The sequence below is a fragment of the Equus quagga genome, chromosome 7 (assembly GCF_021613505.1).
Source record: "Equus quagga isolate Etosha38 chromosome 7, UCLA_HA_Equagga_1.0, whole genome shotgun sequence".
Lineage (NCBI taxonomy): Eukaryota > Metazoa > Chordata > Mammalia > Perissodactyla > Equidae > Equus > Equus quagga.
In genome coordinates, this window is record NC_060273.1 from 40,531,754 (window position 1) to 40,547,027 (window position 15,274).

The 15,274-nt window shown below is 63.0% G+C and overlaps 1 protein-coding gene across 10 annotated transcripts; it reads left to right on the plus strand.

The window, feature by feature from the left end:
- The first annotated feature begins 30 nt into the window (after positions 1 to 30).
- On the plus strand, positions 31 to 14,184 carry LAT2 (linker for activation of T cells family member 2). 10 transcript variants are annotated; one of them, XM_046665325.1, is made up of 13 exons: positions 1,112 to 1,244; positions 4,914 to 5,042; positions 5,461 to 5,500; positions 8,296 to 8,339; positions 8,504 to 8,564; positions 8,783 to 8,820; positions 9,135 to 9,170; positions 9,250 to 9,280; positions 9,776 to 9,831; positions 10,733 to 10,792; positions 11,121 to 11,192; positions 11,581 to 11,702; positions 12,231 to 12,538. In XM_046665325.1, the coding sequence occupies exons 2-12, from the start codon at positions 4,943 to 4,945 to the stop codon at positions 11,682 to 11,684; spliced, it is 642 nt and encodes a 213-aa protein (XP_046521281.1). In that variant the 5' UTR covers positions 1,112 to 1,244; positions 4,914 to 4,942; the 3' UTR covers positions 11,685 to 11,702; positions 12,231 to 12,538. The 10 variants fall into 10 exon arrangements, 9 of the variants coding, with proteins under 9 accessions (XP_046521283.1, XP_046521276.1, XP_046521275.1 ...); XM_046665326.1 differs by lacking the exon at positions 12,231 to 12,538 and adding an exon at positions 13,443 to 14,184 and having other exon boundaries at positions 1,113 to 1,244; positions 11,581 to 11,698; XM_046665324.1 differs by lacking the exon at positions 12,231 to 12,538 and adding an exon at positions 13,423 to 14,184 and having other exon boundaries at positions 1,114 to 1,244; positions 11,581 to 11,698.
- Positions 14,185 to 15,274: the final 1,090 nt, after the last annotated feature.

Sequence of the window (15,274 nt, forward strand, 5' to 3'; positions counted from 1 at the left end):
AGAGCTGGGGAGCCCAGGGTCTGGGACGCCTCTCAGGCTTCCCTGGGGTCTCTAGCAGGTGGGGTACCACTAACAGTTCAATGGCCTTGGGCAGGTTACTTAATGACCCCTAACACGAGGCCCCCAGAAGGACGTGTGTGGTTACTAAGCAGCTGCTCGAGGGCCGCAGGCCACCGTCCAGTCCTCCCAGCCCCTCGGTCCCCCGCTGAGGGCAGGAGCTGGGTGGGGCAGGGGTCAGGGTGGGGTCAGGTTGCCTGGCTCCCCCCTGCCCTGTAGGCCCCCCTGAGGGAGGGCTCTGCACGCCCCTGAGCCCCATCCGGAGAAGAGAGCTAATGAGGTGTGGCTCCCGGGACTGGAGCAGTCCTGATGTCCCTCCTTCCTCTGTCCTTCAGCTCGGCCCTGTCCTGCATCTTCTGACGCCTGTGACTGTCCGTTCCTCTGTCTGTATGTCTCCATCATTTGTTCTGTCCACCCCACCCATCCATGTCCCAGGCTCTGTGTCTGTGTCTGTGTGTGCGTGTGTGTGTGTGTGTACACGTGTGTCTGGTTCTCTGGGACTTTGCTCTCTGAGTGTCTCTGTCTCTGCCTCCCTCCCTCTGGGGGTCTCTGTCAATCTGTCTTCCTGCGTCTCCCTCTGTGTCTCTTGGTCCATCTCAGGCCCAGTCTCTGCCCGTCTCTCTCTGTCCCTCCGTGAATGTGTGTGTGTGTGTGTGTGTGCGCGCGTGTGCATATGTGTTTCTCATTCTCTCCCTGCCTCTACGTCTCTTTCTGTGTCTCTTTGTGTCTAGGGGTGTGTATGTGTGCATGTGTTGTCAGTGTGGTATGTATTTCTGTGTGTTGTGTATTATGTGTGTGTGTGTCTCCATGTCTCCCATTCTCTCACTGTGGTTTGTGTGTGTGTGAGCCCCTCCACTTCATTCTCCTTCTCCCTGTCCCTCTGCATGTGGCCCTTCCCCTCCCTGACTACGTTTACATGTGTGTGTCGTGTCTTTCTGCTCCCTCTGCGCCTGTGCCCGTCCTTGTCTCTGTCCCTGTCCCTCTGTCTCTCTGTGAGTGGCTCCCGGGCCCGCCTGTTACGGCAGGGCCTGTCCAGCAGGGCGGCGGATGTGTGAGGATGATTCAGGGGCTGACAGGAAGCCCGCCACCGGGCCGGCCGCCCGCCAGTGTCTGCGGCGTCTGCTGGCAGCTGGGTCAGGTGCGTGGGTCAGGATGAGGCAGCCACAGTGAGGAGCCCCGATTCCCAGGTAGGCCCTTCCCAGGAGCTCCTGGAGCCTGGTCCTGAGGTGGGGGTCCCACCACTGTCCCCCTGCCACCCTAGAGGGCCGGGAGTGGCCCACAGGAGCACTGGCGGCCGGCTGGGTGGAGTGGAAGCGCCTGGCTCCCTCCCCTGGCCCCAGTCCTGGCCCTGCGGCCCTGGCTGGAGCCCCCACCAGACCCTGCGGCCCTCCAAGGGGCTCCGGCCTTCCCAGCCCAGCCCCGGGCAGCCCTGGGGTGGGGGGGCCCATCACTTCCAGAGACTGGTGAGAGATAGCCAATTGGCCAGGACAGCAGCTCCCCAGGCCAGCCCATGAGCCTTGGTTTCTCCATCTATAAAATGGAACCGTTATGTGAAATGGGAGGATGGGTGAGCCTCCAGGCAAGCGTTCCAGGCCCTGCCCCAGGCCAGAGGGGAGCAGCCATCCCTGGGCCCCCACCTGCCGGGCCCAGCCTGGCCTGCCAGCTCCCTGCTGGGAACTGAGAGGCTGTGGGCCCCGGGGAGCTCGAGCGGCTCTGTCAACAGGTGACCCTGGCCTTCACCATCCCCCCAGTGCCCTGGGCCAAGGGCTGTCCAGGCCCCTGGCCGACCCCCTGGGCATTAAGGGCCTCTGCTAGTGGCCTTTAGGTCGGCCTCACCTGAAGGCCAAGGTCATTTGGGAAAACGGAACAAGCCCCGAGGAGAACCTGCAGATAAGGGGACCTCTCACTCCCCCAGCCAGCCCTGAGCCCAGGTGGGCCTCAGTTTCAGGAGGGCTGCAGAGCAAGCAGCATGGTCTCCAGGAGGCCCACCCAGCCCAGCCCCGAGGGCTTTTCTGCAGCCAGCTTGCTGCGAGCTTTGTTCATATGAAAACTGCCCACTTCCCTTTGTGTTATTTTGGCCTGCAGAGCCGGGCTGTGGCCACCCCCCTAGGTCTGCCTGGCCCCTTGGGGCCCTCCCAGGGCTGCTGGGCCTGCCTCCCCTGGGGCTCAGCCCCCTCCCTCCCCCTGCTCTCAGAACCCGGGTGGCAAAGCAAGGAGAAAGGGCAGAGTTATTCCGTCTGGGGGGCAGCCACAGGACTTTCCCTCAAATTAGTCTTTCTTTTAAAAAATATTTCATGATTCTTAAAAAGGTAATACAAGAAAGGGATAAAGGTGTATGGCCTTCAGGTCCAGCCTGCCCTGGGTTTGATCTTGGCTCTGTGACTGGCCAGCTGTGTGACCTTGGACAGTGTACTCACCCCTCTGGGCCTCCCTTTCCTTCCTTGGAAGAGAGGAGCTGCGTCTCCCCTGTGAGGCTGTGCGTGTCTGTGACAGCTGAGGGGCTGGGGCATGAGCAACACACCCCTTCAGACCCCACCCCTCCAGGCACCCCAGCACGACACCCATGTGGGGCAGTGGAGGGGGCTCAGGCTGCATGTCTGGGGGACCAGGCCGGGGGGAGGGTGCACCTGGGGGACCGTGCCCCACCCTGCACTAGCGCCTTATGCTGGGCCTGGTATGACAAACCGAGGGAGGAGTGTCATTATTTCCCCCATGTGACAAGAGGGGCCACCAAAGCCTGGTGACGCTGGGATTCAGCAACTGGGGTAGAACTGGTGCGCCACGTCCCCCACTTCCTCACCCAGTGCCAGGTGGGGGGAGATCACCAGAGCTGGGGGCGCCCCCAGGGTGCTACTTGTCCAGGAAGCAAGAGGGCCTCCGGGGGTCGGGGTCCCCTGGAATGGAGGGCCGCCCTTCCCCGGAGGTGGCAGGGGCGAGCAGACCAGCTCCCGGGGCCTCGAACGCCAGGCCAAGAGCGTGGACCTGCTCCTGGGGTCTTAAGCAGACCCCAGGGTAGCCAGGGCTGGACCCCGGCACCCTGGCGCTCCCGGCAAGCCTGTGCGTGACCCGCCCGCATATCTGTGCCCAGATCTCCTTCGGGGTGGGAAGAGTATCTGTCCTAACCGCAGGACAGAGATGCCGAGGGTTGGGGGCCCGAGGGAGCTGTCCATCCCAGCCGGCCGGAAACGAGACCCCAAGCACGTTTCTCAGGAGCCCCGACCACAGGCCGGGCCAGGTTCATCATTCCCCGGCAGCGCTTTGAGGAAGGCCCTGGCTGGATCCCCACTTTATCGATGAGAAAGCAGGCCAAGGGACTGAGGCTCAGGCAGGATGTGACCCAGGAGTCCTCCCTCCGAGCCCAGGTGCTCCCAGCCTCCGGCGGCCTGAGACAGCCTGGAGTCAAGGCTGGGGGTCGGGACAGAGCCTGCCTGGGGCTGCCGGCCGGAGGCGGGGTCGCAGGAGGGAGGCAGTGCCCAGGCCCTGAGGGGGGAGCGCTGAGCCCCCTGGGACAGCATCGCGGGTGATGGGGTCGTCCTGTCTCCTCATTCGGAGGCCGCCCGTCGTGCATTTCGGGCATCCACGTGCTCCCACTGACTCGCTGGTGCTCTGGGGAGGGGGAGGCGGCCTCTCCGGGACTCAGTGCTGCCGGGAGACTCCTTGCCATCTTTGCCATGGGGATGTGGGAAGCTCAGAGAGGCTTCCAGCTTCGCCCAAGGCCACACAGCTGGGGGGAGGGGAGCAGGGGCAGCGCAGGCCTCAGGGGACCTCCCAGCCTGGCCTTCCCCAGCTGTAAGACGGGGAGCAGCCCTCCTCCAAGGTGGCCGAGGCCGGAGGAACACAGCTGTGCACAGGGTGGGCGCTCCGTAGTGGGGGCTCCTGTGCCTGCCATGGGGCCGGCCCGAGACCCTCTGTTGCCCTGAGCTGGGTCCCCGGCCCTTTGTGAGGGGCTGTGTCTTTATAGCCACAACGATTCTCTGGGAGCCCCCTCGAGAGGGCTGCCCTTGCTCACACCAGGCCCTAGTGTGGGGCTGCCTGTGGCTTCACCGAGGCCTGGCAACCACAGTGTGGCCTCGAGGTAGGCCCAGCCACTGACCAAGCAGTGGCTTGACGCCAGCCAGGGATTCAGGCCTCTTCGCCCTGCCGCATCTCCCTTCCAGCCCCACCTTCCCAGCACATCCCACCACTGGCCGCCACAGGCAGCCCACCAGGTCCTTCCGCCCAGAGCCCCATTCTCCCCTCATCCCCTCAGGCTCCCTCCTCCCGGCTCCCAGGGCAGGAGGAACCTGGGCGAGCAGGCGTTTAAGGAGTGGAAGGCTATGGATGGGGCAGAGCAGAGCCCTGGGGCGGAGACTGCTGGGGCCCCTGCACAGAAGGGGCGGGAGAGCAGGGCTGGGTTGACAGGAGGAAAGGGATGCAACAGCAGAGCCCGAGTCGGGGGCCGCAGGCCAGAGCTTGCATTCTGTCTTCCCACTTAGCAGCTGTGGGATCAGGCCTCAGTGTCTCTACCTGTGAAACGGAGCGAGCCTCTTCCTCAAAGGGTGGTTGTGTGAATTAGGCAAGGGTGTGGACAGGAGTGTGCACACACGTGTCAGGCTGTCTGCTGGGTGCCCAGACCCTGCCAGCACTTGCCAAGTGTTGACAAGGCCCCAGGGTCTGGGGTCAGAAGGGGAACAGGGCTGGTTCCACCCAGACGGGTCCTGGAGCAGGGAGGGAAGCGGTGTCCCTCAGCCCGGGCTCAGCTGTGGGGCTGTCAGGGGACAGTGCGGGTCAGAAACCTGAGGGCGTGGGGCTGCGCAGATTCCTGGCGGGGTGGCCCGGCAGCCCCCGACCTGGCTCACAGGGCACCCACACTGCAGCTTTGCAGGCGGAGTGGCCGAGAGCGGACATGAGCACCGAGACTGAGACTGAGCTGCTGTGGCCAGGGGCGGCCCTGCTGCTGCTGCTGGGGGCAGTGGCCGGCCTGTGTATGCGCTGTTCCCGCCCAGGTAAGGCCTGGCGTGGGGACATGGAGGAGATGATGTCCTCCCGGGGCTGCGTGGGCCAGCCCTGCTGCGGTGGGAGGGACAGCCATATCAGCTTCCTGAGGCAAGGGCGACACCCCAGGGCCCGCCCCTGAGGCTATGGGGCTGGCTCACTGGGGAGCTTGGGTTTTCTGGGTCAGGGCGAGGGTCTGAGGCTGGGGGATGCTCTGGACAAGGGGCGGCTGGGCTGCTTGGCTGTGTCTCCTGAATGAATGGCAAGTGAACGCGCTGTCAGTGTCAGGCTGTCCGCAGCGATGGCGGCTCGGCCCCCATGGCCTCCATGTCCGAGGCCCCCACAGGGCACAGGGGAGACAAGCCGAGGAGCCTGGGTCTCAGCCCCCACCCAGGTCCAGGATGCCCACTAGTCTGTCCGTTCTTGCAGGTACGAAGCGGTCTGAGAAAATCTACCAGCAAAGGAGCCTGTAAGTGCCCCAGTGTCCCCAGCCTGGTGACTTCGTGTGCCCAGGCGTGGGCACCTGCACGGAAGTCCCCTTGCATATCCCCGCACCCTGTCCTCACCCTTCACTCCCACCTCATCCATGCCGGCCTCTAGTTGTTCCCAGCAGTAGGGGAGAGAGAGGCGTCCAGGGGCTCCAGGCCCGGCCCCAGCCTGGGCTGCGGGGCTCGGGGAGGCGGCGATGCTACTCTCCTGACTGCCCAGGAGCACCTCCAGAGATCCCGCCTCTGACCCCAGCCCAGGGGCGCCCGCTGCGCTGGTGCTGGAGGCTGACGGGGAATCCCACCTCCCGGGCAGGAAGCAGAATGTGAGCCGTGTCCGAATGCCCCCTGGAAAACGTCAAAGGAACCCAGGGGAGGCTGTGGGCACGTCCCTTGGGGGATCAGGGAAGCCCCCACCGACAAAGGAGGAGGGAAGGATCTTACGCAAGAGTGAAGGCAAAAGGGGACGTTCCAGAGAGAGAGAACAGTGGGTAGTTGCTGACGTAGGCCCAGGGTGGACACTGTCTTCCGGGGATGAGGCAGCAGGTGCAGGTGTCTTGAGAGAGCTGAGCTGGATGGGGAGGGAGGAGGGCCCTGACTGTGTGTGTGGGGGGGGGGGGGGGGGGCCGCAGCCTTTGTCCTAAGGGCCAAGGGAAGCCACGGAGGAAGCAGGGGCTTGTGAGCAGCAGGAAGGAGGGAGGTGGGGGTAGACATGAACTGGGGTCACTGACCCCAGGCGGAGTGCTGGGACCCAGGTGGGGTGGAGTTCCAGGCACTTCGGGGGCAGGTGGCTGCTCTCTGGGCCCTGGGGGGGTCAGCCATGCCAGGTGCTGCAGACCAGGGGGTGGCCCAGGAACACCCCCCCGCAGGAGGGCAGTGGCTATTGGTGTCCTTACGTGGAGCAGGAGAGTGACTGACCCAGGGCTGCGGGGCCTCTGAGACCAGCATGCACACATGTGCACAGGCCTGCACGCCCGCTCACACCCACAGGCTCCCTGCACACTTGCTCATGCGTGCACTTCTCCCACATGCAGCCCTTGTGTGCACGCCCGGGCAGGCACTCACATACAAATGCGCACACACACCCTTTCTCATTTCCTTTTGCAACTGAAAAACCACAATGAGATTTGAAAATAGAATTTTCCCATCCAAGCCCACCCCTGCCACTGGGGCTGGACCTTTCCAGACTCTTTTGGCCACCTGGTCCCCTGGATCGCCTGCCCGCAACCTCCACCAGGGCTGGGCTGGGCTCCCCCAGTGCCCCCCATGCCCCTGCCCCAGGCAGCTCTCCCAGTGTCTCCCCTCCCCTCCTCCTTCAGTCCTGCCCACTCCAGAGCCCTGAGTGATCTGAGAACTGCAGAGTGTCAGAGCCAGAAGCTAAAATTCCTCATGTGGGAGGTGGGAAACTGGGTCTGGGTGGAAGGAGGTGGGACAGGAGACTTGGGTTCTCCCCTCCTCACTTGGGTTCAGTCTTGCCAGCCTACGTGAAGCGACTGCTGTGTGTGCCAGACCGAGTCCCCGCATCACTTCCTCTGGCAACCCATGCCTGACTCTCTCCTGTGCATTTAGAACATCCTTCCTAAATAAGATCACCCTGACCCCCAAGCCCCCAGGAACTTCTGGAAGGCTGAGCCAGGTCCCCATTTGGGCCCACGGAAGGAGCCCAAATGCTTTAATGATTAGGTAATCTGCTCCACCATCCTTAGTGGTGGCTTCCATTCTCAAGGGCACTTCATGGTCCAAAATGGCAACTAGAGCTCCAGCCCTCATCTCTGCATTCCAGGCAAGAGAACGATAAAAAGGGTGCACTTCAGTTGGCAGTGCCTCCTGTAAGGAGCCTTCCTGGAAGTCCCAACACCTTTGGCTTGCATTTCATTGACCTAGAGCTTAATCACGTGGCCACACTTAGGTATAAAGCAGGCTGGGAAATAGAGTCTTTTAGATGGGCACGTGGCTGCCTAAATAAAAACCAGGGTTCTGGGGCCAGCCTCGTGGCCAAGTGGTTAAGCTTGCGTGCTCTGCTTCGACGGCCAGGGGTTCACCAGTTCAAATCCTGGGTGTGGACATGGCATCGCTCATTAGGCCATGTTGAGGCGACATCCCACATAGAGGAACTAGAATGACCTACAACTAGGATAAACAACTATGTACTGGGAGGCTTTGGGGAGAAAAAAAACAAAAAAAAAGAGGAAGATTGGCAACAGATGTTCGCTCAGGGCCAATCTTCCTCATTATGTTCAAAAACAAAAACCAGGGCTTTGTTTCAAAGGAAGAAGGGACACTGGGCGAGACCAGCGCCTAGCTGTGTCCGCTAAGCCTTGACGCCACCCCCCAGGCATTCGGGAGTGCGGGGTGTGTGAACATCTTGAGAGGGGAGCACTCGCTCGGGAATGTTAAACCCTCCTGGGGTGGCAGGTGGGGGCAGCCTCTCTGTCCCTCCTGGTTGAAGTCACCGCTGGGTCCCTGAGCAGCTGCCCCGACCCCCTTGTGCCCAGAGTCTCAGGGCTGCCTCTCTGGGGGTCCGGGAGGCGCGTCAGGGAGTGGGTCTGGCTGGCAGCAGAGAAGGGGGGACCCGGTGGAGGGCAGGGGAGCAGTCCAGGGAACAGGGCCACCGGGAGCCCTGGCTTTGAGGCCCAGAGGGGCAGCAGCTGCTCCTCGCTCTTGCCTGCTCTGTCCCTCCCTCTGTTCCTCGTCCCTGTCTGTCCGTCCCGCCTGTCTCTCTGTCCCTCGGGCTGCGGGAGGCCCAGCGCTGGTGCAGCACAGCCCCGTGTGTTTCCAGGCACGAGAATCAACAGAGCTTCGCAGTGGCCCGGACCTATTCCCGTGAGTCCCCGGATGGAAGGGTCCAGGGCGGGGCTCGGGGCTGGGGTGCCCGTATCAAAGCCCCTCTGTCCCTGTTGTCCTGAGGCTGTGACCAGGCCTGACCCGGCAGGGCGAGGGCGTGGGGGCTGCCCTGGGGGCCTGGCCGACACCCCTCTCCTTTGCAGTGGTCAGGCAGGCCTGGCCAGGGCCCCTGGCGGACACGGCCTCTGACGTGGAGCCGGCAAGGTAGGAACGAGCCCCCGTCCATCCCAGGCCGAGGCTCACAGCCCCACAGGAGGCGATGAGGAGGCCCCTGGGGTCCCCACCTGCTGAGCCCGGGCCAAGACCTCGCTCGTTCCTCGGGCCCCAGGCCCCAGTGCTGCGGGGCTGTGGACTTCAGACCCCTAGAAACCAGAGGGCTCTCCCCGGCCCCTCCTCAGCCCCTGCCCTCCCGTCCCCTGCAGGAAGGACAAGCTGCTGCGCTTCTCCCCCAGCCTCGAGGGTGAGCGACTCTCAGACACGGGGCGGGGCAGGGGCCAGGGCGCTGGGACAGGCGACTACCTGGTGGAACAGGCACTGTGCAGGGGTGGGGGGGCCTGTGCCAGGCGAGGGGAGCCAGGCCTGATGGGGAGGACTTTGCAGAGGAGACCCCCGGGCTGGGCTGGGAGGCCTGCTGGGACTGGCCAAGCAGGGAGGGGACAAAGCGAGTGTAGGTGGGAAACAGCCGGGCCTCGGGGTGCAGGCCCTTCCCTGGGCTGCTGGAGCGGGAGGTGGGCAGGGCCGGCGAGGGAGTCACGGGCCCGGCCTTCCTTCCAGATCCTGCATCCGCCAGGTACCAGGACTTCAGCAAAGGTGGGTGGGCTCCAGGGAGGGGGGCTGCGCTGGGGGCCCACAGCCCGGGCTCAGGCCTAATCCTTGCCTCCTCCTGCAGGAAGCAGGCATGGGACAGACGCGGCCTACATGTGAGTGGCTTCCCGGCCGGCGCCTCCTCCCCCGGCCACCCTGCCCTCAGCTTCCTCATTTGTGAAGGCCTTCTGCCCTAGGACCCGCCGCCCAGGCAGGCTCGCGGGAGCATCGTTTCCCCTCAGGTGGCCATGGCTTCGTGGGGAAAGACATATGGCCCTGCTCTGGGGAGGAGCCTCATCCCATCAGAGACAATTCCATGGAACCCCAGAGACAAAGCGCCCTCAGATGTCTCCTCATCTTACAGATGGGCCAACTGAGGCCCAGGGCAGGCGGGGACTTGCCTCGGGTCACATGGCGAGGTGGCCAGAGCGGGGCTGCCAGCCCTCGGCCTCAGGGTGGCTCAGGAGCACAGGGAAGCGGGATGGAGGGACTGGGGGAGAAGCTGATCAGGCCCCCCAGGCCCTGGGGGCACGGTAGCTGGAGAGCCTTGGCCCCGCGATGCCCTACCAACTGCCGTGCAGCGACCGAGGCCATGTCTGTTTTCTTGCCAGAGACCCCATCACCATGGAGTGTTACAACTGGGGGTGGTTCCAGAAGCCCCCGGCAGGTGAGGCAGAGGATGAGGAGGGGGAGGGAGGAGGCAGGCACAGCAGGGAGGCTGGGCCCCTGGTCGTGCTGGCTCCTGAGGGCCAGGCGGCACGGGATGAGCACCTGTGGGGCCTCAGAGGAAGGCCCTGGACGGGCTGCCTTGCCGACGGACGCCAAGCCCCGTAGGCTCCAAGGACACTAGGACCTTAGGCCCTTAAGCTTTGCTTTCCAGAAGGAGAAACTGAGGACCCAGGGTGGGCAGTGCCTGCTGAGAGGTGCACGGGCTGGAGCTCACATCCAGCCCCTCGACCTGGGGTCCTGCCTGGGCCGCGCTGGGGTGCTGGAGAGAGGGCTCTGCTGTCCCTGCTGCTTCTGAATTGGGGAGGGGCCTCATTTCTTGGAGCCCCTCTGACCCAGATGGACCCCAGATGGGTGAGGCGGTGGTTAGAGCTCAGCTTCCCTGGTCCACGGGTGATGAGGGGGTGCCAGGCTCCAACATGCCACCCCCAGCCTAGGCCCTGGGGCAAAGCCTCCTCAGCCTGCCTGCCCTGCCTGGTTCCTGGCTCTCCTCTGCCCAGCAGCTCTGCCTGTCCCTCACTGCCTGACAGAGATGGGCCTCCCTCCCTCCACCTATCCATTGTGGGCCTGATTGCAGCTCAGCCTCACCTCCCCACTGTAATCAGGGGTGACCTGGGAAGATGATGAAGGAGTCCGGGGGGAGGCTGCTGGAGCCAGGCCAGCGCCCATTAAGAAGCTTGTCTAGGAAAGTGTTCGAGGCCCTGGGGCACCCAGAGGGCTGGGGCTTGGCAGGACAGGTCACCTGCCAAGGGAGTACAGGAGGGAGGGAGGAAGGGAGGGAGGAAGAGGCAGCTTGTGGGGCCAGGCCCACCAACATCCCGAGCCCTCCCCTCTCCCTGCAGATGACGATGATACCAATTCCTATGAGAACGTGCTCATCTGCAAGCAGACCACTGAGTCAGGTGAGGCTGCCAGCCCCGCGCCGGGCCGGGAGCCAGGTCTCCTCCCCGCCTGCACAGGGGACATGCTCAAAGGCATCGCCCGCCTTGAAGCCCGGAAGGTTCACCGATGTCTTGGTGCCTTTGGGTAAAGCATCGCCTTGTGTCCCGGGATGGGGCCCCATGAGTCGTGGGCCTCAGTGGGAACGCACTGAGGGATCCCTTCCTCCCCAAGGGGCCGCCCAGCACGAGGGCCAGGACGCCTCTCTGGAGGCCAGGGCACCCTGCTGGCCTGAGGACTGCCACGGTGGCTGCCCCTCTGCCAGCCTTTCTCCTGGCGCTCTCCCTGCAGGCGATGAGGAGTCTGAGGACTATCAGAACTCGGCATCCATCCAGCAGTGGCAGGAGTCCAGGAGGGTCATGGGTAAGTGGTGGGAAAGCAGGGGGCTCCTAGATGGTCACCTTCAGCAGGCTCGGAGGGGCCTGGCCTGGAAGGGCAGGTGGGGGAAGTTGCCGGGGAAGGGCCAGCCCTGGGTAGGCTTCCCCGCAGCCAGTCCAGCCGATTCCACAGGGAAGCCTCTGGCGCATCGGCGGCTGCAGAGGCCTTGAACAGTGCCCCTGAGGGCGGGTCCTCCTGGGCAGGCGGCCATCCAGCTGCAGGAATGGGGTCACACTTGCCTGCTCCTGGGGTAGGACGAGTCTCTGGCAAATCCCAGAGACAGGACAGACACACCGTCCAGGGAAGCCTTTCCTGCGTGTGTCCGTGTGAACCATCTGTCTAACCACCTGCCCACTGGTCCGTCCATCCGCAGAGCAAGTCCTGAGAGAAGCGCCTGCCGCCTGGGCAGGGAGCCCGGACGAGGACGGCGGGGAGCCCGACTATGTGAACGGGGATGTGGCGGCCACAGAAGCCTAGAGAAGACCTGGGAGGCAGGTACAGCTGCCTCGGTCCATAGGGGCCCCATTCAAAGGCAAAAGGAGGGAGCTCGGCCGGAGGAGCCACGGTGGGGGCCATGGGGCAGCACCCAGGAGTGCTGAGACGGGGCAGCTCTGCAGGGTGCTGGGCTCCCGAGCAGTCCAGCCTGCCTGCCCCCGACTCCTGTGGCCAACTCACGGCAGACACGGAGTCTCAGGCAGAGGGGGTGTCAGGCAGGGAGGGCTGGTGAGTCGTGGGGTGAAGGGGTGGGCTCTGGGGGGAGGGTCTCTGCAGCCCCGGGGGAGTGAGTGAATCTCCAGGGAGCTCTTTCCTCACCTGCAAAATGGAGCTAATGGGCCCTACGTCTTAGACGAGACACTGGGTGTGAAGCAGGAACCCAGCAGGGTTCAGCCAGGGGTGGACTCAGGGCTGGGGGTGGGATTGGGAGGCGGTGCCAATGACAATAGTGGCTGAAATGTTGGGGAGCCACTGCACCAGCCGACATGGTGCCAAGCGCTCACACACACCATCCGTGGCACCCCAAAGGCACAGAGCAGACAAGCCACCTGCCTGAGTTCACATGCTGAGCAGAGACGGGGACGGAAACCCAAGCACTCCGACATTGGAGCCCAGGCTCTGCTACTGTGTGGGAGGCAAGGGCCCTTGAAGGCTGTCCTATGTCCCGATCTGGGGACACGGGAATCCTCTCAGCAGGCAGCGGGCCCGGGCTGGTCCAGAGCCAGGAGCAGGAGCAGCCCACTGCTTGTTCATTCACCCCACAGTTACCCAGCACCTGCCAGGGGCTAGTGCTGCCTCAAGTGCTGGGGACATGGGAGTAAACAAATACAGAAAAACCCCTGACTGCTTGAACTTTCATCTGGGGGTAGAGAACGGATGATCACAAGATGAGAGGACAGAAGGGAAATGCTTCGTGTCGGGTGGGGACCCGTCTGGCAGGAGGGGTACCATGGGACAGTGGTGCGATCTGAGGGGAGCCCCTCTTCACCCAGCAGAGGGAAGGCCCAGGCCCCCAGGCAGGAGTGTGCCCAGGGGTCTGACGCTAGCAGGAAGAGGCGTGAGTGACTGGGGACTGCAGAGGTGGAGGGAGGGGGCACTGGGTGTCTTCTGGGATGGGGCATGTGAGAGACTTCTTTCAAGGAACACTGGCTGCAGAGTAGAAAACTGAATACAGGGTGACAGCAGGGGGGCAGGAGACCAAGACGTGACAGCCAGAATCCAGATGACCCGTTGGCCCAGGAGGTAGTGGTGGAGGCGGGTGATGAATGACGGGTGCAGCTGACAGGGCTCACTGCCACCCTGGGTGGGGTGCAGGGGGCAGAGGCTGCAGGGTGGGCCTGAACCACGAGGAGAGCTCCATGGCACTGAGATCCGGGAGGCTGCAGGTGGAGCAGGTTTGGGGGTGAGGTGGGTTTATTCTGGACCCACTGGGTTGGAGGTGTGACCATGCAGGGGGAAAGGTGCGGTGGGCAGTCAGAGACCTGCGCCTGCACTCAGGGAGAGGTCAGGCTGGAGCCGGACATGGAGGGCAGGTGGGAATGACCAGGCCTTGGCCAGGACCAGCATAGTCAGGGTTTCAAAGAAAAAGGGAAGCACTGGGAATACGAAACATGGCAAAGGCTGCTCGCAGATGCAGGGCACCTGGACACCGAGCATCGCCGCGTCCCTCCCTCACCCGAACCAGCCGCTCTGCCAAGGCAAACCTTTCCTTTTAACACAGCCTCTCCATCTTCACTGAAGGAGCCCAGGGACCCCCAAGCTCACAGGACTGTCACTCGCCCCCCGAGAGTCCCTCCTCTAGAGCTGCTCGCCTCCTAGACCCCAGGCACGGTGACCCCAGCACGTCTCGAGGACCATCCACCTGAAAGGACAGTCCCACATGGAATCACCCTCCAACCAGCCTCCAGGGGGCAGGAGCCTGGCCGGCTGCCCAGGGCCAGCCACACTCCCACGCCCACATCTAAAATTCATGGCACAACTCCGGTGTTCGCATCCTTTTTGCTTTGGATTTAGATCGTACATTGCTTACTCCTGTCGGCTGCTGGGTTTGCTGTGATTGGTCAGTTTGCACAGTTAATTTATATAGGTGGAGCCATATTTAACATTCTGCATTTCCGGGTAGCGTCTGTCTGTCTGGCCTCCTGTAAGCATTACACACACGTAACCTCAGCAGACATTCAGGGGCCCGGGCACTCCTGTCTTTGGGCCTCGGCTCACTCAGGAGATGACCTTTCGGTGGCAGTGTCTGCTGTGGACAAGCCACCACAAGCTCTGGAGAAGGACCAGCAGAGTGGAGGAGTGGCCAGGAGCGGCCCCGGAAATCCTCTGCTCCAGGGCTGGCCTCAGCTGAGCCGACTGGGCAGAAACAGACGGTCTCGTGGGAGGGCAGGGGCCCGAGGGGCCCTTCTGAGTCAGAACAGCCAGAGTGAGGGATAAAAAGGCCTCCTCCAAACACAATGTCTCAATAAACCGTTCTAGCGCAAGCGCCGAAACTCTCCGACGTCTGCTTTCCCTGCTCCATGCGACCCCTTCCAAGGGGATGAAGGTCGAGCCTCTTGTTGACTAGAAAGGGACCCTGAGGCGTGGAGCATGGAAGCCTGGGGACAGGCACTTGGTCCCTGGGTCCAGCCCTCCGTCCAGGACACCACCCCAATTCTTTCCACGAGAAGTTGGTGTGGTAAGTTGAGAACAAACATCCAGAGCCCAAGTGTTGTCTTCACACCCCAGAGTCCTGACCCCACGAACTCAGAGACAGAACTCAGGCCAGAAAAGGAGTGGCGGGGCTCTGGCGGGGTCCAGCCTCCACAGGCAGCAGCTGTGGGCCTGGGGGCCTCACCTGCCAAATGGGCCCCATCCCTCCTGCGCCTCACTGGGATCCCGGGGCTCCAGACAAACAGTAAGACTGAGAAGGAATGAGAGCGTATTTTGTAAAACTTCACCTGGCAGTTTTTGAGGACCTTGTTTTTTTCCCTCTTAACCAAAACCTTAACCCAAAGGGCCAGTGATCCTGGAGCCTTTCCTGTGTCCGTAGTGTCCCTGTTCAGCAATGCGGTCTGGACAAGTGACTGCACCTGCCCGGGAGGGAGGGCGCAAAGTAAAGTGCCATCAGGTCTGTCCCCACCTGCTGCCTCCCGCACCAGAAGTCAGGACAGAGGGGCAGAGCCAAGAGCCGAGAGCCAAGCTCGGGCTGGGCGAGGTCAGGGAGCTCTCGGGGCACACGGGAGGAGCCCCAGGGCAGGAGGCAGCGCTTCACCCAAGTCCGTTTCAGTCAAAGCTTTCCGGGCAGCCACCAATGGGGGGATGCTGAGTCAGCCCACCCCCTTCGACACCATTCTCAAACGACACCAAGGATCTGCTTCCGAGCAACCCCAAGGTTGGGCAGGGCGGTGGGAACAGAGCCAACGAGACCGGCCCCGTGCTGGGAAAACTGTTGGGGTAGACAGGGATGTGCGAGGGCCACTTTATCATCCTCTCTACTTTCATGTACAATTGCTATTTTCCACAATTAAAGGAGACAGTACTTGCGGGGAGGAAAAGGCAATCCTACAAATTAATACAAAATTTCCTGGGGA

Coding starts and splice junctions, on each gene's coding strand:
- LAT2 (XM_046665319.1), top strand. CDS start 4,943: ATGAGCACCGAGACTGAGACTGAGCTGCTGTGGCCAGGGGCGGCCCTG. Junction 5,043..5,460: donor TATGCGCTGTTCCCGCCCAG/GTAAGGCCTGGC, acceptor CCGTTCTTGCAG/GTACGAAGCGGTCTGAGAAA. Junction 9,281..9,361: donor GGGACAGACGCGGCCTACAT/GTGAGTGGCTTC, acceptor CTTCTGCCCTAG/GACCCGCCGCCCAGGCAGGC.